General features: G+C 60.7%; 3 protein-coding genes across 12 annotated transcripts in view; 1 reads left to right on the plus strand and 2 right to left on the minus strand.

The window, feature by feature from the left end:
* The window catches only part of RBFOX3 (RNA binding fox-1 homolog 3), a 191,852-nt gene extending 180,742 nt beyond the window's left edge, over positions 1-11,110 (plus strand). For 6 of the 8 annotated variants that reach the window (XM_068151296.1, XM_068151298.1, XM_068151294.1 and 3 more), the window contains 11 exons: positions 1,995-2,246; positions 3,078-3,215; positions 3,690-3,743; positions 4,269-4,361; positions 5,509-5,569; positions 5,824-5,877; positions 6,154-6,286; positions 6,853-6,892; positions 7,503-7,564; positions 7,872-7,950; positions 8,941-11,110. In XM_068151296.1, coding sequence (XP_068007397.1) covers positions 1,995-2,246; positions 3,078-3,215; positions 3,690-3,743; positions 4,269-4,361; positions 5,509-5,569; positions 5,824-5,877; positions 6,154-6,286; positions 6,853-6,892; positions 7,503-7,564; positions 7,872-7,950; positions 8,941-8,985 — 1,011 coding nt within the window. In that variant the 3' untranslated portion in view covers positions 8,986-11,110. The remainder of the gene's footprint in view (positions 1-1,994; positions 2,247-3,077; positions 3,216-3,689; positions 3,744-4,268; positions 4,362-5,508; positions 5,570-5,823; positions 5,878-6,153; positions 6,287-6,852; positions 6,893-7,502; positions 7,565-7,871; positions 7,951-8,940) is intronic. The other 2 variants (XM_068151299.1, XM_068151301.1) reach the window with 2 other exon arrangements.
* Positions 11,055-16,369, minus strand: ENGASE (endo-beta-N-acetylglucosaminidase). 2 transcript variants are annotated; one of them, XM_068151290.1, is made up of 14 exons: positions 16,192-16,369; positions 15,945-16,021; positions 15,603-15,804; positions 15,171-15,319; positions 14,897-15,054; positions 14,659-14,807; positions 14,325-14,490; positions 13,878-13,981; positions 13,567-13,675; positions 13,288-13,460; positions 12,945-13,099; positions 12,740-12,842; positions 12,531-12,645; positions 11,055-12,402 (listed from the first exon to the last, which is right to left on the minus strand). In XM_068151290.1, the coding sequence occupies exons 1-14, from the start codon at positions 16,293-16,295 to the stop codon at positions 12,010-12,012; spliced, it is 2,157 nt and encodes a 718-aa protein (XP_068007391.1). In that variant the 5' UTR covers positions 16,296-16,369; the 3' UTR covers positions 11,055-12,009. The 2 variants fall into 2 exon arrangements, with proteins under 2 accessions (XP_068007391.1, XP_068007390.1); XM_068151289.1 differs by having other exon boundaries at positions 12,740-12,845.
* A 1,321-nt stretch (positions 16,370-17,690) lies between these two features.
* Positions 17,691-22,855, minus strand: C1QTNF1 (C1q and TNF related 1). Of its 2 annotated transcripts, XM_068151303.1 has the most exons (4): positions 22,685-22,855; positions 19,718-19,874; positions 19,455-19,597; positions 17,691-19,100 (listed from the first exon to the last, which is right to left on the minus strand). In XM_068151303.1, the coding sequence occupies exons 2-4, from the start codon at positions 19,858-19,860 to the stop codon at positions 18,550-18,552; spliced, it is 837 nt and encodes a 278-aa protein (XP_068007404.1). In that variant the 5' UTR covers positions 19,861-19,874; positions 22,685-22,855; the 3' UTR covers positions 17,691-18,549. The 2 variants fall into 2 exon arrangements, with proteins under 2 accessions (XP_068007404.1, XP_068007405.1); XM_068151304.1 differs by lacking the exon at positions 22,685-22,855 and having other exon boundaries at positions 19,455-19,631; positions 19,718-19,779.
* Positions 22,856-23,401: the final 546 nt, after the last annotated feature.

Consider the following 23,401-nt stretch of genomic DNA (forward strand, 5'->3'; position numbering starts at 1 on the left):
AGGGGAGGATGTAGGGAGCACCATTTCCCCGTGACATCAACAGGCATCACACAACCAAACCTGCTGCCATCCCACTCCCCACAGGGTTCTTGCTCCCAGCAGACCCCCACTACCCAGCTGAGTGGCCCTGTCCCACCCAGAGATGGATGGGCAGCACTTGCAGGAGGTGCTGGGAGCTGTCGATCAGCAGCCCCAGCGATGGCGAGTGGCAAAATGGGGGAACCTAATGGTCCCTGAATGAAATAATGCCTGGGCTGACAAGCACTGCGACAGCCCTAGTTAATAACAGATATGGACCTGGCTGTCAGGATGGGCTGGCAAGGAGCCAGTAGGTCCTAAGGCCTGTGCAGGTGGGGCAGTGCCTGCTCCAGCACCTACCTGTGTCCCCCTGCCTGCCGATTTTTCCTGTGTGGGCAGCAGTGTCCTTCCTTGCTGTGGAGGCTGATCCTGGCTGCGGTGACAGCAAGGACAAGTGTCCAGTGTGGAGCATGTGGGAATGCTGCAGGCTGCTCCTGCTGCTGGCTTCTGCACGCAGGCCAGGAGGGTTGGGCACTGGGCATCAGAGATGCAGGCAGGCAGGGTCAGGATGTGAGCACCAGGAATGCTGAGAGGGTTGGGCACTGAGAGCATGACCTATGTGATTTAGCTCCTGCCCTCTCCCCATCACAGGCTCTGGGACCAGGGTGAGCGTGGAAATGGAACCCCTCCGGTCTGTGAAGTAGGGTTTGGCCCAGCTGCCCAGCGCAGGGGCTGCCCCAGGGATGGGGCTCCGCCATCCTGCAGCACCGGCAGCCCTGGCAGGTGCATCTGGCTGGCGCGTCCCCGAGCAGCTGAGTCAGCAGGCAGAGGCGCTGGCGAGGCTGCCGATGACTTGCAGATCTGAAGCAGGATTTCTCACGCTGGGCTTGCATGTGGTCCCCACCGTGCCCCTGGCGCTGGCTCTGCTGCCTCCCTCGCAGGCCCGATAGTTCTGGCAGTGTGGTCCCCACCACCACCCCGTGGCTGCACCCTGCCGTCCCTCCGCACTGTAAATCGGCTGCACACACTATTAAGGAGCTTGTCTCCAGGGGCTGAGCCTCATGGGCAAGAGGCAGCTGCTGCAGGTTGTAAAGCATCTGAGAGGGCTGCCAGTGCTGCCCCACGCACTGGCTCAGGCACTCGTTGCCAGCGGGGGCTGCTGCTGTGTGCCACAGTGGGCATCTGTGTGTGGCAGAGAGTGGGCACACACCTGTGCCAGGTGGGAGAGCCCAGGGTGCACGCAGGAGGATGGAGGGTGGGTGTGCAAGAGAGACACAGGCTGGCAGCCCCATGCTCCTGCAGCCCCACAGTGCCCCCCCACCAGATGCATGCCACCCCTTTGGCAGGCAGTGGGCAGCCCTTAGCCCTATGGCATGGGTGTAGCTCACCCCATTTGACCAAGGCGGCCAGGCTGGCTGCGTTAGAGCAAAGGGCCTAATCAAATATTTAGCAGTTAATTGATCTCTGATGTTTGCCAAGGGGCCATCGATATCCCTTGCTGGCTGTCCCTCCCTACCCTGCTCCCCTTCACTTCCACCACTGTCACTGGGACATGGGTTTGCTGCCAGCAGGCACCGATGCTCTGCAGCCCCTCCCAGAGCAATGATGCTGGTCTGGCTTTACTTTGCTCCACTTTGGGCTCCAATCTGAGGGCTACCCTGGTTTCCTTACCTGAGGAGAGGGCAATGTGCAGCTCTGCTAGTAAGGGGAGTCTCCATCCTGCTGTCCAATCTCCAGTGCACTGGGCAGCCAGGGTCCAGGATGAGGACTTGGATGCAGGCGCCGTGGCCTGAGAGCTGCCGCAGCACAGAGACAGCCTAGTGTTTGGGGGCAGTGACACACCAAAGGCTGGGACATGGTGAGGGTGGGGGCCCTGGGGCTGGCTGTGAGGACCAGGACCCTTCCCTGGGTCGGGTCGCAGCCTAGCACCCCAAGGACATTCATGGGTAAGGGGGATGGTGCCACTGTTTCGGCAGGGTAACCAGGACGCTACGGCTCCGCCGGACGCGATGGCTCAGCCCTACCCCCCGGCCCAGTACCCCCCACCCCCCCAGAACGGGATCCCCGCAGAGTACGCACCGCCACACCCGCACCCCACGCAGGACTACTCGGGGCAAAGCACAGTACCAGAGCACGCCATGACCCTCTACACACCAGCACAGAGCCACGCCGAGCAGCCGGGCACCGACGCCAGCACACAGTCCATAGCAGGAACACAGACGGTACCGGTAAGGAAGTGAGCGCTGGGAGGGGATGTTGGCGTCCGAGGGCAGTGCTGGAGCTGCCAGGACGGTACCAGGGCAGCAGCGCTTGCCTGGACACCGCCCCTTGGGGTGTCAGACTGGGTACCCCCTCCGCAGCAGCCCCCCCTTGTAGCCCCCACCCCTCGTTCATTTCTAATCACTTGTAATCTACCTGCTTGGCTGCCTTCCCACCAGATAGCTTCAATTACAGGCTTGTAATGCAGCGCTGGGAAAACGCTGAGCCCAGCACTTCCCAGCCAGGCTGCAGCAGCCCCACGTGCGAGGTCTGCCACCCCCCACCCTGAGCACACCTGTGTGCCAGGTCGTGGCCCATGGGCACCGTGCCACTGGGCTGGCAGGAGGGACAGAGGCTAGTGTGAGGCCATGAGATGCTGGCTGGCTCTCTGCAATGGGTCGTGCCCTGCCCTCTCCTAGGCCTCCCCCTCTATGAGGTGTGCTCTTTGTGCCCCCACAATTCTCAACCCCTCCAGTCCCTGGCACTACTGATGGGGTGAGTGATGCCCTGATCCTGCTCTGTGCACTGGCTGAGGCAGGGAGGTGCAGCCAGGGCTGGTGGCTGTGTGGTCCCCAACTCCCCACAGGCAGTCATCTCCTCCAGCATCTCCCCAACTCACTGGGCTTTTGGGACACCCATGGGGTGCTACCTGGAGCTTGGGGACTGCAGGGTCCAGGATGTCCTTGGGGGGTGGGCAGGGCCAAGCACAGGGGAGGAGGATAGTCCCCATGCCTTGACCCTTGGTGGGGGACACAGGGCTGGCAAGACAGGGGCCTGATGGCCAGCGTTGCTTCCCACAGCAGACAGACGAGGCGGCACAGACAGACAGCCAGCAGCTACACTCCTCAGACAACACAGACAAGCAGCAGCCCAAGAGGTTACATGTCTCCAACATCCCCTTCCGATTCCGGGACCCCGACCTGCGGCAAATGTTTGGGGTGAGTCTGGCCCCATCTGACCACCAACATCCTCTGCTCTGCACTTGAGTGCTACCCCTGTGGCACTGCACAGCACTGTCCCATGCTCAGTGCCCATTCTGACTAGCCCATGGTGTGGCCAGGCATCTCCATGTTGCTGCTGGCCAGAAGCAATGGTTTGCAGGATTTATGCCCTGGTTAACAGCCAGGCTGTCAGACCAAGGCTGGGAGTGATAGAGAGTCCTTGTTCTCATACCCCTTGTCCTCTTCACAGCACTTACTAGGATTCAAAGCAGTGCAGGCTAATGAGATTTTGGGTGATACTCCTGAAGTCTTCAAGACACAGGAGGGACAAGGCCTCTCCCCAGCATGGCACTGAGGGTCCCCCGGTCTACCTTCCAAGGCAGCCCCTTGCCCATCCCAGACACAGATCCCTGTGCCAGCAGCCCTGGCTGTGGGCTATGGGCACTCACCTTCTGCTCTCTCTGCTTGCAGCAATTCGGGAAGATCCTGGATGTGGAGATCATTTTCAACGAGCGGGGCTCCAAGGTGGGTGCTACCTATGACCCGTGTGGTACAGTGAGCCCTGGAGAGGGGGCTAAGCAGAGCTTCAGTATCCAACAGCTCCTCTGCTCACTTTCCCCTCTTCTCCTGCCCCACGGGACCAAGGCATGGGGGGAGTCCATCTGGAGCAGCCCCATCCCACTGCCCTGCACCAGTTTGGGGAGGCCATGCAGGGTCCTTGCACCCCAAACACTGGAGCAGGGGGCAGGCTTCCTCTGCCCACTCTGCACAGGCAGCTTGTGTCCCTTTGTGTGTGGATGTCTCTGTTGTATCTTCCCTGCTTTCTGTGCCCTTTCCCAGACTCTTCTCCCAGCTCATGGGCGATGCTGGGGCCTCAGCCAGGGCCCCCAGACCCAGCGGGGGCCCCAGCCTGGCCTCTCCATCTCTGCACTGCGGCAGCCTCATCTCCTGCGCCAGCTCTCCTGATTCACCCCCTCTCTCTCTCTGTCCCCGCACCCTCTCTCTGTCTCTCTCTGTCTCTTTCTTTCTCCTTTTCTCCTCTGCTCACAGGGTTTTGGGTTTGTAACTTTTGAAACTAGCACAGATGCCGACCGGGCACGGGAGAAGCTGAATGGCACCATCGTAGAGGGCCGGAAGATTGAGGTGCTCAGATAAGTGTGCTAGTGCCATGCTGCGTGTGCGTGCGTGCCCTCCACCCTGCCCGGGGACCCTCCCCTGACAGGGGCTGCAGGCAGGGCTGAGCAGAGCTGCCCAGGAGCTGTGAGCTCTTTGGAGCAGCCCCGGGTCCAGCCCCAGTCCCGCATGCCCCAGGGGAGGCTGCCCGGCGTGTGCATGCATCTGTGAGCGTGGCACAGGAGCATGTGTGCCCGCTGCCGGGAAGGTCACCGCTTGGCACAGGGAGCATCCGGCTCAAATCAGCCTCCTGTGTGCAGGGAGAGCTGGGCACCGGCTCGGGCTCTGACTGCATTTTACAACTTACAGGGGGTTTCTGGCAGGCCCCCACTGCCTGCAGCCCCTGTGCCCAAGCTCTGCAGTGAGGAGAGGGGCTTGCCGCTCCCCATGCTGTCCCCATCTCCTCTGTGCCCAGGAGGGAAGGATACCACAAAAGGCTCCCGTGCCCGCTGTGCAGGCAGCTGCTGTGCTGCCCAGACCCTGAGGCTTTTATTGCCTCAAGCCAGGCAGAGGGATCAGGCTCTGCCCATTTGTTGGCAGCACCTTGCTGATTGCTGGCAAGTGGTGGGAAGGAGGGAAGCATGTGGCTGAGGAAGCAGGACACAAAGGTCCCCAGCCCGCTGAGTGCAGGGAAGGGCAGCCTGGTAGGGCACAGTGATGCCCCATGGACAGGCACTGCCTGTCAGAGAACAGAGTCTGACACAGCTGGGCAGGAGCTTGTGGGCACTTGCAGTACAGACCCAAGCTCTTGCTGCAAGAGTGTCCTTCCTGCAAGCTGGATCAGGCATGGGGTGGGGATGTGAGGCCTGCTGCAGCAGGACATCAGAGATCAATCTGATCATGGCACCACAGTGGTCAGGGCATCAGCCACCAGCCTGAGCAATGCTTGTCACTGGGGCTAGGAAGCATGGGCTGATGGGGGTACAGGCAGGATGGCATCACAGTGGGGCAGCTGTGGGCAGAGACTCATCCCACATCTCCCCACGCATCTGGCATCCCTTGCTCCAGCATCTGAAGCAGCAGTGACACATGCCAAGTGCAGCCAAGCAGCCCTTGGCTGCAGCCTCACCAGCTCTGCTGCCTGCAGGCACTGAGCTCCTGTGCCCTCTATCCACAGGTGAACAATGCCACAGCCCGGGTCATGACGAACAAGAAGGCTGCCAACCCCTACACCAATGGTAAGGGCCAGCACAAGAAGAGCCAGAGTTGCAGTGGGCAGGGGCATCGCTGGGCAGACTCACTGCAACTGAGCTTCTGCAGCCAGTGCCCTCCACACCCTTGGGCAGATGGGAGAGCAGCCACTCCCTGCCCAGTGTGGGGTTGGAAGCCCCCCAGGCACCCCACACCCTGCAGCTTCTCAGGCTCATCCAGGGGGTGTGGGGAGTGCCATGGAGAGAGTGCCCCCAGCCTAACCAACTCTACCTGCCCACAGGCTGGAAGCTGAACCCAGTGGTGGGAGCAGTCTACGGCCCTGAGTTCTACGCAGGTATTGTTGGGTCAGGGCTGACCCCACCATGGATGCCCCTAAATGTCAGATCCATGCCATGTCTGACCCTGCCACTGCTCTGAGTAGCAAGCATCCCCCAGCCCCTTTCCCCATCCTGCATCCTTGCCTGCACAACCCCCCCGACCCCATCCCCATGCCCCAGCATCCCCCACTGTCCCCAAAGCCCAAAGGACAGAGGCAGGCTCAGACACGAGGTGCCCCACAGTGGCTGTGGGGGTCCAAGCCACGTCCCAACATTTGTCCCCTCTCCTGCAGTAACGGGGTTCCCCTACCCTGCCACGGGGACAGCTGTGGCCTACCGAGGGGCACACTTACGGGGCCGAGGCCGTGCTGTCTACAACACCTTCCGGGCTGCACCGCCGCCACCACCCATCCCCACCTACGGCGCGTGAGTACCGGGGCTGCGGGTGGGCACTGCCTGCCTTGGCGCAGGGGCCCCTCAGCCACTCTGTTGCTTCAACTATGCTGCCATTAGCATTGGCACTGCTGGGATTTTGTGCTTCAGGAATGGGCCCTAGCTCCTCCAGCACTTGCCTGGCCTTGGGCTTTGTTAGTCCCCCCAGGCTGCTGCCCCATAGGGTGATCAGCAGCCCCCTGCATCTCAGAGCATGAGCTGTACCTCCAGCTGTGCCAGCTGTTTTAATAGCAAAGCATTCCTGGCACTCATGGCCACTCCAGTGCCAGCACAGCCATTGGAATCTGTGGCCACTCAATTGCTTCTACTAGTGATTATTCCCTGGACTCTTCCATGACTGTGGCACCTCTTGCCCTTGCCCTCTGCCTGTTGCCATGTCCCTGCCCTCCCTGCCAGGAGGGGACATGCCCCCAGGTTGCCAGAATAGACATTCCTCGCCCATTGGCTGCACTGCTGGAAGCAGCTCCCCCAGTTTGCTGGCCTCACCCCAATGCTTCTCAGTTGGTGACACAGCTCTGATGCCTCCACCTCGTTTGCAGGGTCGTCTACCAGGACGGGTTCTACGGAGCTGAGATCTATGTAAGTGCTGCTGTGTCCAGGTCTAGCGCGCACCAGGGAGCCTGTGCCAGGCTGGGGGGCAAGCAGCGCTTGGTGGCTCCACGTTGGGCTATGCACCTGGCAGCTGTTTCTCCTGGGGAAGGCAGCTGGAGCCCAGGCCAAGCATGGACGGGAGTTAGCAGGGTGGCACTGCACAGGGTCCTGTACCTTCAGCCAGGCTCAGCACCATGTGGCACAGGGTCCTGTACTCTCAGCCAGGCCCAGGATCATGCAGGATTCACAGCCTGGGCGAGTGCCAGCGCTCTGCCTTCCACCGGCATTTAACCTCCATGTTGGAGAAACCCTGGGCAATATTTCAGGCAGGCGGCTGAAGGATTTATCTAACGTGACACCTCATTAAAGTGATCAGGGAGGTGACATTCTCTCCTCTGGAAATTTAATTTTTTAAGGTTAATGTTTGCAAAAGCCTCTGGGGAATGGTAATGAGGCTGGTGTGTGCCTGCCGGCACAGGCGCTGCCTCCTGGCAGGGTCCCACTGCTGCTCCAAAGCACTGCACTGGCCAGGGGGTGCTCCTTGAGCCTCCTCAGCAGGTGCTGCCCCTCACCCTGACACAGTCTTTCTCCACTGCAGGGGGGTTATGCTGCATACAGATACGCCCAGCCTGCAGCAGCAGCGGCAGCGTACAGTGACAGGTAAGCAACCCCTGCACCATGGGCATCGCTTTGGCAGGGCAGAGCCCCATTTCACCACCTGCATTGCCCAGTCCAGCATACCCCAGCTTTTGTGCCCCACAAAGGGAGGATGGAGCTGGACACAGTGAGGATGTCCTTCAGAGTGGAGCCCTTGGGCTTGTTCTGAAAAGGACTGATGGGGAAAAGTGGAAAGGACCTGTGGGTCCCAGGCACCGTGGAAGGAAACCGTGGCCAGGCAGGGGAGCTGCTGAGGGAAGAGGGGACCCTGACCCCAGGCACTAACACCCAGTACTGTGCTTGCTCCTAGCTACGGCAGAGTGTATGCAGCAGCAGACCCCTACCACCACACCATCGGCCCCGCCGCCACGTACAGCATCGGCACCATGGTAAGAGCGGCCCCCAGGGCCTTTCTTTGCTTCACAGCGCGAGCAGCAGCCAGCCTGGGGAGGGGGCCCAGCCCAGCATCCCGGGAAGCCTGCAGGGTACAGGGGCAGGCAAGGTCCTGTGGGAGGGGGAGCTGAGAGCTGGTGGTAGCGGTGTGTCTGCAGGCAGGCAAAAGAGGAAGATCCCCACCCCTGTGTCTCCAACCCATGTGCCCTGGCTAATGGCAGCATGCAACATTCCTGACCATGTACACCACTTTATGGGTAGCCCCTATGCCCAGGGCCCTATCCAGGGACTGGGACCCCCTTTCTCATCCCCAGTGCAGTGCCATGTCCCCAGGCCCTGGCATGCAGCCATGCACAGGGAGCACACACATGCATGCCAGCACCCACAGCCCATGCACATGCCATGGCTCTTAGCTAGCTTCACAACCAGCATCAAAGATGAAAAATTCCACTCATGGGTGGGATCTCAAAGCCAACCTGTCTTTTTTTCCTTTTTTTAACTCCCCCTATCCCCAGTTGGGGTCAGCACCCCCCTGACACAGCCAGCCCTGGGCATCTGCCACTGTGGAGCTGAGACCCCCTCCATACCATGGGGATGGGCAAGGCGGGTGCCAGCCCAACACAGGAGTTGGGGAGTGGCTATTCCATGGTCACTGTGGTGCCACACTGGGGGCACTGGGGCTCAGGGCACCCTGCAGCTCCATGGCCCCAAGTGCAGCACCTGTGGACATCCTAAAGCCCAGGCAGCACTGGGCACCCTCAGCCCTGCCCACCCTTATGTCCCAAGGAGAGAAGCAATTCGGTGTGATTTCAAATTTAGAAGGAAAAAAGAATTAAACCAAAACCAAAGCCCACAGCCTAAACCAGAACAAAGGATTAAAGAGAAAAAAAAAAGGAAAAAAAAGGAGAAGGAAAAAAAAGGGAAGAACTGGGCTTTGCCTCTCTCTCGAATACTGATTGGCTTTTTTTTCATCTTTGATGTTGCAGGCTAGTCTATACCGAGGAGGGTACAGCCGCTTCACTCCCTACTAGCAAGACAGACCCAGCCCCTCCCACCACTAGCACTGAGCGCTCACTAGCACCAAACCCAGCCAGGCAGACAGAGCCGGGCCCAGGCTTCTGGAGGAACCATGGCCCTGCCTGGGCTGGGCTCCGCTGAGCCCACACCCATAGGGTCACCCCACACCACTCCAGCCGCCGTTCGCCCATGTCTCCTGCACCATCTGCCTGCCCCCAGTGTCCCTGGGCACTGTGGGGAGCAGCGCCAGCCCTGGGTCCCAACGACACCCCGTTCCCACAGTCAAGTTGCAGGGTCCCCGGGCAGCTCCATCCCAGCCTGAGGAGGTGCTGTCCTTCCTGGGAGTGCAGAGAGCGAACCAGGAAGGATTCTCTGTCTGTAGGCATGGGGGGCATGGTGCTGATGGCAGCCTCTCTGGCCCTCCATAGTAGACAGGAACTGATGGGGGCTGCTGCAGGCTTTGGGCACAGAACTGGGCTGGGGTGGGACCCCAGGGACATTCCTCCACAGGGACAGACCCCTGGGCAGTAGCACTTCTTAGGGCCGACTGTGCTGCTCTGTGGTGTAGTGTGGGGCTGGCTGAAGTGTGGGGCACGGCATGGTGCCGGGCTTGAGGGGATCCCCCCTGCGGTCAGCAGCTCAGCCAGGCTGCCCCACACACTGCTACAGCGAAAGACCTGCCTCTCTGTTTCTGTTGTAGTGAAACCACGGCCGTTTTCCTTCTGGGACCAGGAAGGGCAAAAAACTCCACACAGACACACACACACAAAAATAAAAAATAAAAAAAGATTAAAGCAATTTAAAGCAAAGCAAGAAAAATCCCAACCCAAACAAAACACCAACCACAAAAAAAGAGGAAAAAAAAGCAAAGCGGTAACAGCCAAGTGAGAGTCCCATAACACCGTCCACACACACACCGAGCGAGCGAGGCCCAGAGGAGAGCCGCAGCGGGCACGGAACCGGCCGGACGCGCCAGAGGGGCCCCTCTCCACCCCGGCCCCCCAGCCCCTGGCAGGGAGGGAGAGCCGGCACATGGCGAGCGCAGGGCGTCCAGAGGGGCCCCCACCCAGGTGCAGGGCCTGGGCACCACGTCTTCCTTTCAGCCCCGGCGCGGCGGCAGCACTGGGGGTGCCGGCGGAGTGCCGCAGCACGTCACCCCTGCCCTGGCTCTGGGGACTGGGCACCAGGTTGGGAACCCGGCTCCGTGTTTCCCTTCCCGAGCGCCGGTGCTTGCCGGTCCATCAGGGTGTCAAGCGTGCGAGGCCTCGGCTCCTGCATGGAGCTGGGGTGGCGGCGCAGCCACTTTGCTGAGGCGCGGGGCGTTGCAGGGAGATGAGCCTCAGCCTTTTAAAGGGAATTTTTGTTAAGAGGAGCTTGCAACTCGCTTGCCATCCCTTTCCCTCCTTCCCCTCCGTCCCCTGACGCACCCAGGGCTCGCACCCTGCAGGGAGCAGCCCTGACCGATGCCACTCATGGTCTCCTGCGCTGAGCTGGGACCAGGATCCTGCTCCCACTCCCACCTGCTCCGTGGCATGGGACATGCTCACAGCCACCTGTCCCTGTCTGAGACAGCGGGACCCTGCCAGTCCTCAGCTCAGGGTCTCGGCCATTGCATAGCCTGCGGGGCCCAGCCCAACCCCCATTCCCTCCAGGTTGCTCCGCAGCAGCCAGCAGGCCAGGTCCGGTGTCGGTGTCACGAAGCGCGGCAGAGCCCACCCCGGGTTGCAGGCCTGGCGTCACGCTCAGCTCCCCACCCCCCACACCTCCTGCCCCACGTGGCTCTGCCACTCCTCAACCTCACTTTATAGTCTGCAGACGCCCCAATGCTCCAGCGACGAGCTCCCCCTTTTCTATTCCCAGTGTACATAGCCCCGGCCGCCCTGGCCCCGCGCCCCCGCCCTGTACAAAGCTCCTTCCATCGCTGTATTGGCTTCTTCCTTACAGCAAAAACCCCTGCGCCGGCTGCCGGCGCGCAGGCTGGCGCTGGCCCATCCTGTATGCTTCAAAGGTGTGACCATTCTAATAAACAGTATTATTATTATTATTATTATTATTATTATTATTATTATTATTATTATTATTATTATTACAAGGATTATTATTATTGAAATTATTAATAAAGATTTCTTTCTTCAACCAGCGCGACTCAGGATTTGACTGGGGCACAGGCATGGGGCTGTGGCTGGCTGTCCTGGCACACCTCTGGGCAGCAGGGCTACATCCTGTGCCAGGCAAAGGGGGAGAATGCACCAGGGCCCCCACTCTAGACTTGCCATTGCAAGGAAGCAAGGTGCCAGCCCTCCCCTGGCTGTGCTGAGCCCATCATTTTTCAAACCGTCAGATAATTCATCTCAGAGCAAGTCCCTCACCAGAGGAGCAGCAGCTTAACTGCTGACATATTAATTTTCCTGACCAGGAGCCAGCATTGTTTGTGGGGCTGAGGCCGGCGCTTGGAGGGGGGGGGGAGCTGGGGCTGGGCGACCCTGCTGCGCCTCGCGCCTGCCTGCCTCCCTGCCTGCTAATTGCTTGCTCACCAGACTGTGAGAAAATAATTGCTGCTATAAATTTTCTCTCCTTCTCCACAGAAGCTGCCCAGGGGAGAGGCAGTGCGGGTGCAGCCGTTGCCAGCCGACCCTGGGGAGAGGGCATTGTGGGCTGGGTGGTGCTGGGGTAGGTTCACAGTGGATGGGCACAGTGACTGCCTGCACCAGGCTGCTCCTCAGCACTGAGAATTGCAGCACACCAGGTGGGTCCCTAGCATGACTGGGTGAAGGGCTTGGGGGTGTCAGGGCAGGTGCCACAGCCTGGGTGTGCTCAGCTGGCAGACAGCAAGAGCTGCAGAAGGTGGGGCGGTCCCTGGGCAGTCCCTCACAGAACCCTGGTCAGCACCCAGTAGGCCAGAGGTGAGAGAAGTGTGGCCCACTGATTCAGGGTAATGAAATGCAGCCTTCATCTTCTAAGCTCCTTGACCACAGCCCACCCATAAGCAGAGGAGACACAGATGCAAGGCTGCACCATGTTCACCTTTAATCCCTGTCTCAGCTGGTGCCACTGGCTGGCTCGGAGTAGACCAGCACCAGCCGTCCCCAGCGGTGGGGGTCCACAGGCATTTGGTCCCTCAGCACTGGCTCCACCAGTAGCTCCAGCTGGCAGGACTGCCCAGCTGCTGGCCGGGGCACCAGCAGGCCCACGGCACGGTACAGGCAGGCATGGGCCAGCCCCAGCAGCTCTGGCTGTGTCTGGCCCCGGCGGCAGCGAGCACCCTGGCTGAAGACACGGAAGCTGCCAGCCTGGCCAGGAGGGAAAACCCAGCGGAGGGTGAGGCTGAGTGAGAGCTGCCCAGCCTCAGGGCCATCCTGCCACCACAGCTGTGAGGCTGCCAGGCTCTGCACCTGCGGTGGGGAGGCTGCCACGCTGGCTGCATCCAGCACCTGCAGAGGGAACCACAGCACTGTTGGGGCCAGGGCTCAAGGAAGCACCCACCCACAATCCTACCTACCCACCCTCCTGGCACAGCATGGTGCAGCACTGGGGCAGATGTCTCCCAGCAGGCACTCACCCGAACCTCCCCAAGGAGGCAAGTGAAGGATGTCTCCTGCGGGCTAGGCTGGTGGCGGGACACGAGCAGGGAGAGGTCTCGCAGGCTGCAGTCCTGCAGGTCCAGCTCATAGCACCTGAGAATGAAGGAGCAGAGCTGATGCACTGCTGGGGGGCCCTAGAGGGAGGCCATATATGCCCATGGGCACAGGGTGCTGTCAGGGCACTCACCGGCTGGTCCAGCCATTGGAGCCACGGTGACAGGCATCAAGCAGCTTGGCAAGGTTGGGTGGCGGTGCAGGGAGGAACCGAGGGTGGTGCCGGCTATTGGGCTCTGCTGGAGGGAGTAGGGTCCAGGGGGTGAGGGGCTGAGTTGGTTCTAAGCCTGGCAGTGAGTGCTTACTGCAGACTGCACAGGGGGAGGCAGGGTCCTCACCAGGCAAGGAGGTGATGTTGCCCTCGTGGCAGATACCCGAGTCCCAGGTGGTGACCTCCAGTGACACTGTGAACTCATCAGGATGTGGCCCCTCTAGCTTGTAGAGCAGGGTCAGGAAGAGCTTGGGGGGTGCTGGCATCTGCAAAGAGAAAAGGCTGATGACCCCAAATCCACCCAGAAAGAGAAAGAGAAAGAGGAGAGAGAAAGAGAAGATACATCGGGTTAGGTCTGCTGGGCAGTGGAGGCAGAGAGCTGCACAGCTCTGCCCAGGCCATGTGGCCCATGCCAGCACAGCACCAGCCCAGTGCTGAAGGGCTGACAAGAGGGCTTCTTCCCAACTCACCGGACAGCCACTAGCTCCTCGCCAGGGGGAATGGTCCCCTGCACCCTCAGGGAGCTGCCCCCACACCAGGCATCCTGCAGGCAGCAGCTGGTGCTCAGCCTGCCCTTGCGCTCCGGGTAGAGGGGCTGGATCTCTTGTGCGCTTAGGTCATACCAGGGCCCAGCCTCTTCCTCCTGCAGGACAGGTGGAACTGGATCAGACACAGAACAAGAAGTAGGGACGCCCCTGCCCAGCCCACCACTGCCAGGCTGTAGTAGAGCCATTGCCCTGCACACACACCTTCCCATCCAGGAACCTGCTGGTGCCCATGCCCAGGCTGAAGGAAGTGGCAAGGGGCAGCGTGCAGATGCTGTGTGTGGGCAGGTACTCAGCCAGCAAGCCCCAGAACCTAGAGGAAAAGGTAAGTTTCAGAGCAGAGACTGCTGCTATAGCTGCTGCCCTGGCACAGCCTTGGGCATTGCCTCAGCTGGGGCAGAGTGGGGCCAGACTAGTCCTGGCCAGCAGCCATGCTCTCCCAGCAGCCCTCCTGGCCTGAGGTGTTCCCAGCCCCATCTCCCACCATGGGGCCTGCCCTGCTGAGCCACCCTCACTTGTTCTCATTCTGCAGGAAGTTTTCCTCGCCCAGGTGCTCGTAGACCCAGCCAGGAGCGAAGATGGCTGCAGAGAGGCCATGCTGGCGGATCAGGCGCAGGGACTGTAGAAACAAGAGGTGAGCAGCATGGGCTGGGCCAGGCAGTCATCTTGTCACCCACCCTGTCCCCACTCCCCCAGGTCCCACTGGCCCCGTGGTAGGGCAGGGCAACTCCATGGGGATGCACAGTGGCATCTCGCTTTCCAGGGACAGCAGCACCAGGATCCCTTAGCTCCCTCTCCATGCATGGCTGGCAACCCAGCAGCGCCAGTTCCCCCACTCCTCACCACTGCATGCCCTGGTTAGCAGCCCAGGATGGCACAGGCACAGCCATCAGTGGGAGCTCAGAGGGCTGCAGTGGAGGGAGGTCCGAGCTTCCACGCTATCCCAGCCCCAGCACACCCACCTTGTCAGTGTCAAAGCCACCACCAATCACCTCCCCACGGGCAAAGACATCAACACCAACATAGACATCAGTGTGGCGTGGCCCAGCCAGCTCCCGTGTGCGCTCCAGGTGCGCCTCCTTCCAGTTGTAGTTAGTGAACAGCCCATCACAGGCATCAAAGAACACTCTGGAAACAAGGGTCAGGGTGACAGGGCAGCCACTGCAGCTGTACCCACAGACCACCCCACTGAGGGTTGTGCAAGCCATGCCTTGACCACCCCCCAGGGCTGGGCTCATGCCTCCAACCAGGGCCAGTTTTGCCCGGGCAAGATGGTAGGGCAGAGCCTGGCCTCACCTATTCTCCTCGTTCAGCTCATTCTGCCACTTCAGGGTGCCATTTCTCAGGATGCTGTCATACCAGATCACCAGCCCTCCTGGCACGGCACCATGCACCTCTGCCGTCAAGTGCCGCAGGAAGTGGGGCAGGTTCCTCACAGCTGCTGGCTGGCAGGAGAGAGCAGGGATAAGTGAGCACAGGACAGGCAAGAGGAGGGTGAGGGCAAAGAGGAGGCAGGGAAGGGGAGCAGGCTCACGCTCAGGGTGTTCTCCAGGTTGATCAGCCAGCCATCAAAGCGGTAGTGCTGGGCAATGCGGGCCAGCTGCTCACTCACAGCACGGAATGCCTCCTCCCCACCGGCCAGGAATGCCTCACACAGCTTCACCCCATCCGTCCACTCCGTGATGAATGTTCCTGGGGAGGTGGCAGGAGAAGCCTTGGCCACACATTCTGGCAAACCCACCATGCACCTGGGGCTCCCCCAGGCCTGGTCCTGCAACCCCCAGCTCTGCAGCCAGCCCTGCCCTCACCCAGAACAGGGACACCATTCTTGTGTGCCGCATTGGTCCAGCACACAGGGGGGATGGTGACGGTGTGGTGGCTGAAGTAGACGAAGATGTCAATGTACCGCCAGTGGTAGAAGACATAAGGGTTGCGTGTGGCCGTGCCCTGGATGAACCTGCAGTGCCAGAGAGGGAACAGGGTTGAGCAATGCGGGAAGGACGCCGGCAGACGGCTGTGGGGCTGGGTAGGAACCTGACTCATGCCCCAGGAGACAGGCAGAGCTGTAGTGCTGAGCCACCTTTGTGGACCCCTGCTAAGGCCTGCCCAAGCAAAGTCACCATGAATAAGACTCCTCTATCTTTGCCTGCCTGCAGACGGGCTGGCAGGAAATAAATCACACAGAAATAGAAGAGGTTTGGGGGGTGAGATGTTGAGCCTCACTACTGCCCAGCACATACCTGTCATCAATGTACCCGCCACGCATGTCATGGCACACCAGAGTCCGGGGTCTCTTGCTGTGGAGAGGGGGCTGGCGCTTTGCCAGTGGCACCATGGAGATGTTGAAGTCATCGTTGCCATCAGGCTTCCAGGCCAGCAGCTCCTCCAGACCAGACAAGAAGAAACTGACTGGCTCAGTTGTGTTGATGTCAAAATACCTCGCTGGAGTAGGTGGGGAGAGAGGGCACAGGGTCAGCAGGAAGCAATGCTCATGAGTCTTGGCATCAGCACCTGGCACTAGCATTGGCACCAGGCACCAGCATTGGCACCAGTACGGGTACAGGCACCAGCACCAGCCTCACCTGGCAGGGGCTGCGGCTTGGTGCTGATGGTGTCGTGCAGGATGGTGGTTCCCCGGTGTTCCGCCGCCGGCTGGAAGCTGGCCGGGAAGAGAGTTGAGGGCCAGCACCGGCCCCGGTGCTGCCCGGGCTTTCGCCACCGGGACCGGCCCAGCACCGCGGCCAGCGCCCGCCGAGTCTCGCTGAGCCCCGGCATGGGCCCCTATGGTGGCCCCGCTCCCGGCCCGGCGGGGCTCGCTCCACCGCCCACCTCCTCCGCCGCCTCCCGGCCCGCTCCGCCTCCACTTCGGCCTCCTCTGCCGCGGCCCCGGCCCTCTTCCCGCGCCGCCCAGGTCCCTCCTGCGCCGCCGCCATGGCGCTGCCGCCGCTGCCGCTCTCACACTGACAGCAGCGCGGCAATGGCCCCGGCCTGGCCCGGCTCGCCCGGAGGCGCAGCCCGCGAAGCCCCGCCCGCAGCGGCTCCGGCCCCGGCCCCGGCCCCGGCCCCAGCTCTGGCCGCTGCCGCGCACCGCCCCCAGCGCCCGGCCCGGCCCGCCCCCGCCTCTCTCGGCGCCGCCTGGAGCCTGTGTCACCGGATGGGGACTCGTGTCCTCGAATGGACTCGTGCTGGAGTGCAACATGTGTGCTGGGATAGGGCCATGTGTCCCGGGATGGGGACGTGTCTCCCAGGATGGACTGCATGTCGCTCGATGAGATCTGTGTCCCAGGATGGGGCTGTGTCTCCCAGGATATAGGCATGTCTCACAATGGGGACATGCCTCCCAGGATGAGACACATGTCCCGAGGTGGGATATGTGCCCTGAGATAGTGCCACTTGTTTTGGGACAAACTGCATGTCCCAGGATGGGATGTAAGTGCTGGGACAGGGCCACGTGTTCTGGGATGGAGTGCGTGTCTCAGGACCACACATACATCGAGACAGGCTGTGTGTCCTGAGCCAGGGCTGCGTGTCCCTGGATGGAATGTGTCCCAGGATGTGATGTGTGTCTCCAAACAGGCCCTGCTGGGCAAAATGGGAGAGAGATGGTCTTCAGGCTGGTGGGCACCCCCCAGCAGGCTGCCCTCTCCTCATGCCAGCAGAGCCAACTGTGCCTGCCACCCAAGGGGCCAGGTACTGCCATGGGCTTTGCCACACCATGGGGCTGTGATGGGAGACTGGGCCAGATGTGAGCAGGGAATGCAGGGTCCTTGAGGGCAACCCCATGGGGACAGCAGTGCCAGAGCCATGGAGGCACCACCAGCCCTAGATGGCCTGATCAGCCTCACCTGTCTGCCACCACACCCCACCCATGGGGCCAGGGCTCTAAGCTCAGCCCTTATCCCTTCCTTCCTTGCTGTGCTGGGGGGATGTTGGTCTCTAGCTGCAGCCCTGCTGCGCCCAGCCAGTGACCCACCAGTCCTGACCACTGGCCTCCCAGTCTGACCTCAGACCTAATTCATCACCATGGGCTTGCCCAATGATCCAGATCTTCGGTAAACTTGGGCACCACCCCTAGCCTGTGCCACAGGCTAATGGGTCTGTTGCTGCACCTGGTTCTCTGGCCCTAGGGGAGCAGCTGGCCCTTGCAGGGCCTGACTTGAGTATCCTTGGATCTCCAGGGACATTCTGTCCTTTCCTTCCCACCACCTGCCAGGCAGCACCATGCCAGCCCATGGCTCTCAGGGAGATGCTGCGCTCCAGGAGCAGAAACCTGCCCTGAGCTGCTTGGAGCCTCTATGCACACAAAACAAGAGAGGACACACTGAAAGTATGAGGAGGACTCAGAATCGTGGAGTGTTTAATGTGGTCACAAGGTGTGAAGAGAGTGGGGTGCTGCCCTGGCCCTGCTCTGCTGTTGCATCTACAAAAATACAAAGGCTGGCCAGCAGATAACCTAATGGAGAGGAAGCAGCTGAGGTCCTGCACCCAGGGCTGCCAGTGGGAAGCCAGCCCCTCCTCAGCAGCACCAGTGCAGAGCAGAGGCTGCAGTGTGGGGGACTTGTGACAGGGTCTTGCAGATGGGAACTGATGCAATCTGCTCCCCTGTGTCAACCCAGCAAGTACCCAGCACCATGCTGCAACATCTATGCCGTTAGGACCCAGCCCTGCGGAAGCACAGAGGGGCTTAGAGGTTTTATTGCCTTTCCTACTAGAAGCTGAGCACCCTCTGCACTTTTCCAGAAGGAGCCTGTGGAGCACAGCACAGTGCAAGCAAGTCCAGGGAGGAACACAGCTCATGTGTCTGTGCTGCCTCACACCATCAGTCAAACCCATTCTACTGTCTGTGGTGACAGCTCACAGCCAGTGCCTCGAACACCTGGGCTCCAGCAAACTTCTTCCTGAAGCAGGTTCTGGTGGGGATGAGCTCACTGCCCAGCCCAGAGAGGGGCTGCTGCCTGGCTCACAAATGCCACAGAGGCTGGAAATGGTTTCAGCTCCTCCAGGTGCATCTGATCAGCTTTGAGGAGCTGAGGGGTGGGATTCACACATGCATGCAGCTGCTTGGGGTAGCGGCACATCGCAGGGCTAACAGCTCAATGGCAGGTGGCATGCCTGGGGTGAGAAGGCAGCAGGGGCTCCTTGGACACCCATCCCAAGGCCGGAGAAGCAGGGTGGAACAGCAGGTGCTCAGGGGTCCCCACTGTACTTGATGAGGTGACCGCTGAAGGTGATGTAAGTGTCGTACTCATCGCTGAAGACAGCGTTCTCGCGCTCGCCCTTGTAGAGCCTCACCCAGACCTCGTCCTGCTCCCGCAGCTCCAGCATGATGCTCTGGCTCTGCATGATGCTGCGGTCGCTCACCTGGGCATAGAGGATCACAACCTCCACCCCGTTGTGCATGATGTGCAGGTATGTCTCCTTCTGGTTCCAGGTGTGCACGTTGAGGCTGAAGTAGTAGATGCCAGGGACGTAGCAGTAGAACTTGCCCGTGAACATGTTGAAGTGGTCGTAGAGGTTGACAAACTCCGTGTCAAAGATGAGGGTCTGGTAGTAGTCGTTGCTGTGCAGAGGTTTCTTGCGGCCCACGGAGAAGGCAGCATAGTGGTTCTTGCAGCGCTCCCCTGGGGCTCCCACGCTGCCCTTCTGCCCCTTGGGCCCTGCATGGCCCCTGCTGCCAGCCATCCCGGTCTTGCCAAACTTGCCCTGCAGGCCTCGCTCACCACGGTCCCCCTTCTCACCTGGGCAAAGCAGGAGGGGCAGTTGTGGTGTCAGAGGTGGATGCCATTTCTAAACCCAGCACCCTGGAAGCCTCTTTGCCTGGGAGAAAGGGATGGAGACAGCAGGGACCCCACCAGCCTCTGCCCACCTCCCTTCTGCCTGTGCCAGGTGCTGGACAACAGGCACCAGCTCCTCACTCCCAGTTTGTGCAAGGCTGGCACCTCAGAGAGACAGGATTAGAAGCCCAGCTTTGTGCTGGCCCAGGGGTGATGCTGGCAGAACAGGCAGCCTGATGGTGCCTGGCAGCACAGGATGACTGGACTGCAGGTGCAGCCACAGGCACTGCCACAGTGTGGGGTGCCACCAGCCCTCACCTTTCAGGATGGTCATGTTGATCTGAGGCACAAGCTGGTACTGGGGGTAGGAGAAGCGCTGGTCGGATGGCTCACAGCAGCGGACGCAGCGGGGCAGTGGGGGCAGCTCCCGGGCACTGCCAGCCTTCTGCTCCCACATGGCCCTGGGGAGGGCAGAAAGCAAAGCGCAACAGGGAGCTACAGGTGGGGGCTGGGGCCCTTTTGCAGTGCCAGGGCTGCCCCGGCCCCCACTGTGAAATGCCTTGGCCCCAGGGTCCCCTCACCTGGCAGCATGTTGCTGGGACAGTTCCTCCTCAGGTTCCATCTGCAAATGCTGGTCAGGGCTAGGACTGCTCTGGCTCCCAGCAGGGGTGGGCAGAAGCAGGCAGTAAAGCAGCACCACACTGACTGCCCAGGGCCCCTCCATGCTGTGGCAGTGCCCTGTAAGATGACAGGGATAGCTGAGTGGGACAGCAAGACCTGACTGTGCCAGAGGCTGCAGAGATGTCCTGCTGTGTCACCCTGACTATGCCCTGCACTGTCCACTTGACAGGACCTGGTGAACCAGGCAGCTGCATTTGCAGCCCCAAAACCTGCTCTTAGAGTATCCTTTCCCCAACAGAACCTGCAGTGTGGGCACATCCATTTCTTGCAGCTGCAGGAACCATCTGGACCTAAATAGGTGCTTTTAGCTGGGCTCTGTGCCTCAGAGATGTTCCAGTGAGTGCCTGGGCAGACAGACATTTGGAACGGCACAGGGCCCACAGGGCTCACTGACGCTCTAGGAGCTCCCAGAGCCCTGGTAAGCATGGAAAAGGGAATTACCTGAGGAGCCAAGGTTGGAGCAGAGCAGCAGCCCCTGCCTGAGACAACGCACTGCTGCTTCTACTCAGCCTGGCTCCACTTGCCTCCCGTGGATGCCCAAGAGAGACAGCTCAGGGTATCAGCTCCAGATGCCATGAGGCAAATGTTGGGGTACAGCCCTGTCTGTTGTGGGGGACCCCAAACCCACCCAGGGAGGGTGTCTGCATCCCAGACCCAGTGTGTGGAAGGACATCCACAGCACAGGCTGCACAGGACCCATGGAAGGGGCTCCTGTGCCCCAGAACCTGCCAGCCCTTGTTCTGAGGGCTTGCAAGGAGACAAGACCAACTGCTCCAGCGATGTGGATACAGGCTGGCAGCTGGTTGCCACAGGGAGAAACCTTCCTGGGAGTCCACATCCTGTGTGGGGCCAAAGCTAACATTTGCAGTAGCTGGTGGCACCATGGCCCAACCCAGGCAGTTCTGCTGCCCTTCCCTGCCTTATCACAGCCTTATCTGCTCGAGGTGTGGGGCTGGCCACAAAGCACTTTGCCCTGTGACCCCAAAGGTGCCAAGACAGCCATGGCAAAACATGCATGTGGCACTGCCCGGCTGCTTAGCATCCCACAGCAGCAGAGTCCAAGGCTGCTCACTAGGCTTTTGTCCCTGTTGGGTGCCTGGCCAAAGGGGCACTGGTGTCCCCATTCTGTGGCTGCCAGGCTGTTACCCTTTTCCCCCAAGCACAGGGGCTGGTGGGATCCAGGGCCCAGGCAAACATGCTCCGGCAGTGGGTGCGGAGGGTGTTCGAGGCCAGGGTGGATGCCTGGCTCATGAGTCACCTTCGCTGGGGCCAGGAAGGGGCGGAGGGATGGGGAAAGGCTCCAAAGGGCTTTCCTGCTCCCACCCGCTGCAAAGGGCCTGTCCCCTCATGCACTTCCCGAGTGGCTCACACTTTGCTATCTCTCCCTGTGTCATGCTGGTGCTGCCAGGTGTAGGGAGGGGCAGGGTGTAGATACTGCATGCAGGCAGCCTGGTGCTGCATCCTCCCTGCCTGAACTCTGGCCTGCCTGGCAGGCAGGGGAGAAGTGAATCCATAGACAGGAGCATGGAGGAGGCCAGTCAGGGTCTTGTGAAGAGATATCACCCATGGGAGCCTTGGCCATGCATCTCTTCACCCTGCTTGGCCTGCAGCTGTGCCAGCCACATGCTAGTGAGTATGGCAGCAGCCTACTGGGATTTTGGGAAGCCCATGACTTTCGTTCAGCTTTGGTATCATCAAACCAGACATTCCCCTGGGAGTTACAGCAGGCTCAACCCTGGAGAAAACTCAGCTTGGCAGGGAACTGCTCCACAGGAAGAAATCCTTCAGCAGGAAATTCCCACCGAGAAAGGCAGCACATTTCCCAAGCTGTTGTAGGGCTGGAAATGAAGGCAAGTGTGCTGTGCATGGGGCACTCACCAGCAGCTTGTTGGGCCCCCAGCATGTGTCTCCCCCAGCACCCTGTGGGCATGTTGAGTGGGAGGTGCCTGGTACGCATGGGCATACACAGTCCTGCTGAGGGGATGTTGTTTTTCCTGTCAGTGTTGGATGTTCTCCAAGAGCAGTTTGGAGATTTAAACTCAGTGGCTGCTAAAGCCTTGGTACTGCAAGTCAAAACATCCTGAAATACATTCCAGAAGGTGACAAAGATCAGGATGAAACAAGAGTAAATCCTGGGGAAGGATTAGGGAGTTCAGGGTGGCAGGACCCGTGTACTCACCTTGTCCTCCCCCACTCAGGGTGGTCAATACAACCCTCCCTGAGCCAAAGCAGCCAAGGCAAAGGTGCCTCTGGGGTTGTGCTGGCGGGATGGCTGCTGGAATGGTTCTGAGCCATTTGTACTCCCAGAGCAGTGCAGCTCCAGATGTTAACTGGGTGGGAGCTGCACAAGGCTGCTGTGGTAAAGTGGTCACAGCCCTCTGGCTCCCACAGCACCAAGAAGATTTTGTGCTAGGGACCCCAGCAGCCACCATGTCCCCGAGGAAGTCCAGCTCTGGGTCTCATGTGCTCATGGGTCCTGGCATTTTGGGCACACAGTTAGGGCAAGGCTGGGAAAGCCACAGTGCAGAGTACCAGGTGTAACCCTCCCCAGTGCTGTCCTCTTGCAGCTGTTGTGGATCTGTCTGTATCCTTGTAGGACTGGCAAACTCAGCTCTGTGGTCCCACCACTCCCCTTGCATGCAGGACAGGATCCTCACTCGACTGGAGCCGGGACATCTGGTCCCTTTACTGGACATGCTGTGCCCCGGGTAACCAGGTAAGGCAGAGCTTATTCCTGGCCGAGTCCATCACCGATACCCCAGAGCCCATTGCCAAATGGCACCCATAAATGGGTACACAACAAGGTGCAGCTTCGGGGTTCTGGTGCCCAGGTCTACAGGATTCCCCCAAACCTGCCCCTCACCTACCTCTGGGGCAGGGCTGCTCCCTCCTGGTGCTGCCGTTCCTTCCCTAGAGCATCCCCCCCGTGCTGTGCAGCTCTACCAGCCCCGGGTGCAGGGGGGAGCCTGCCCGCCGTGATCGGCTGCTTCCGCGGCCCCTTCTTCGCCCGGGCGGAAATGCATTCTCGAAAGCGAAGGAGGCAGCAGCGGAGCGGGACGAGGCGCAGCCCTCCCACTGCCAGATGTGAGCCCAGGGGTGCGGGCGGCTGCTGTTAACCATGTGAGCTCCCAGTGCCTGCCAGCACCGGGCCCGTGGCCACGGCTGTCGCTAGCTCGAGGTCACAGAACGAGGGCAGCACATGATGAGAGCTTCATCGGAGTCGATGTTGGGGGGCTGGGACTCCAGCAGTTGCAGCTATGCATCAGAGCGGGACCCTGCCCCCGCCTGGGAAAGCTGGCAGCTGTTTCCCAGTTGCAAGGACCCAAAAGCCCCAACTAGCAATGACTGGCCACGGGTTTTACGCAGGTGGCTGCTGACCGCCACACCTGCCGGACGTGACCTGTCCCCGCACCCCAAGTGGCGAGGGGACCCGGGGTACGTCCAGGCCAACGCTGGCTGCGGAGACAGGAAGGACCCTGCCTCATACTAGGGGCGCCACCGGCCGTTCCCCAGCCTTGGATGTACCGGAGCCTGCGCAGTCCCAACCGGGAACGACCATCGCTGGGCTCCAACCTCCCGTGTGC

Source organism: Melanerpes formicivorus, unplaced genomic scaffold, assembly GCF_026170545.1.
Source record: "Melanerpes formicivorus ecotype bairdi unplaced genomic scaffold, bMelFor1.0.p_v2 SCAF_21, whole genome shotgun sequence".
NCBI classification, from domain to species: domain Eukaryota; kingdom Metazoa; phylum Chordata; class Aves; order Piciformes; family Picidae; genus Melanerpes; species Melanerpes formicivorus.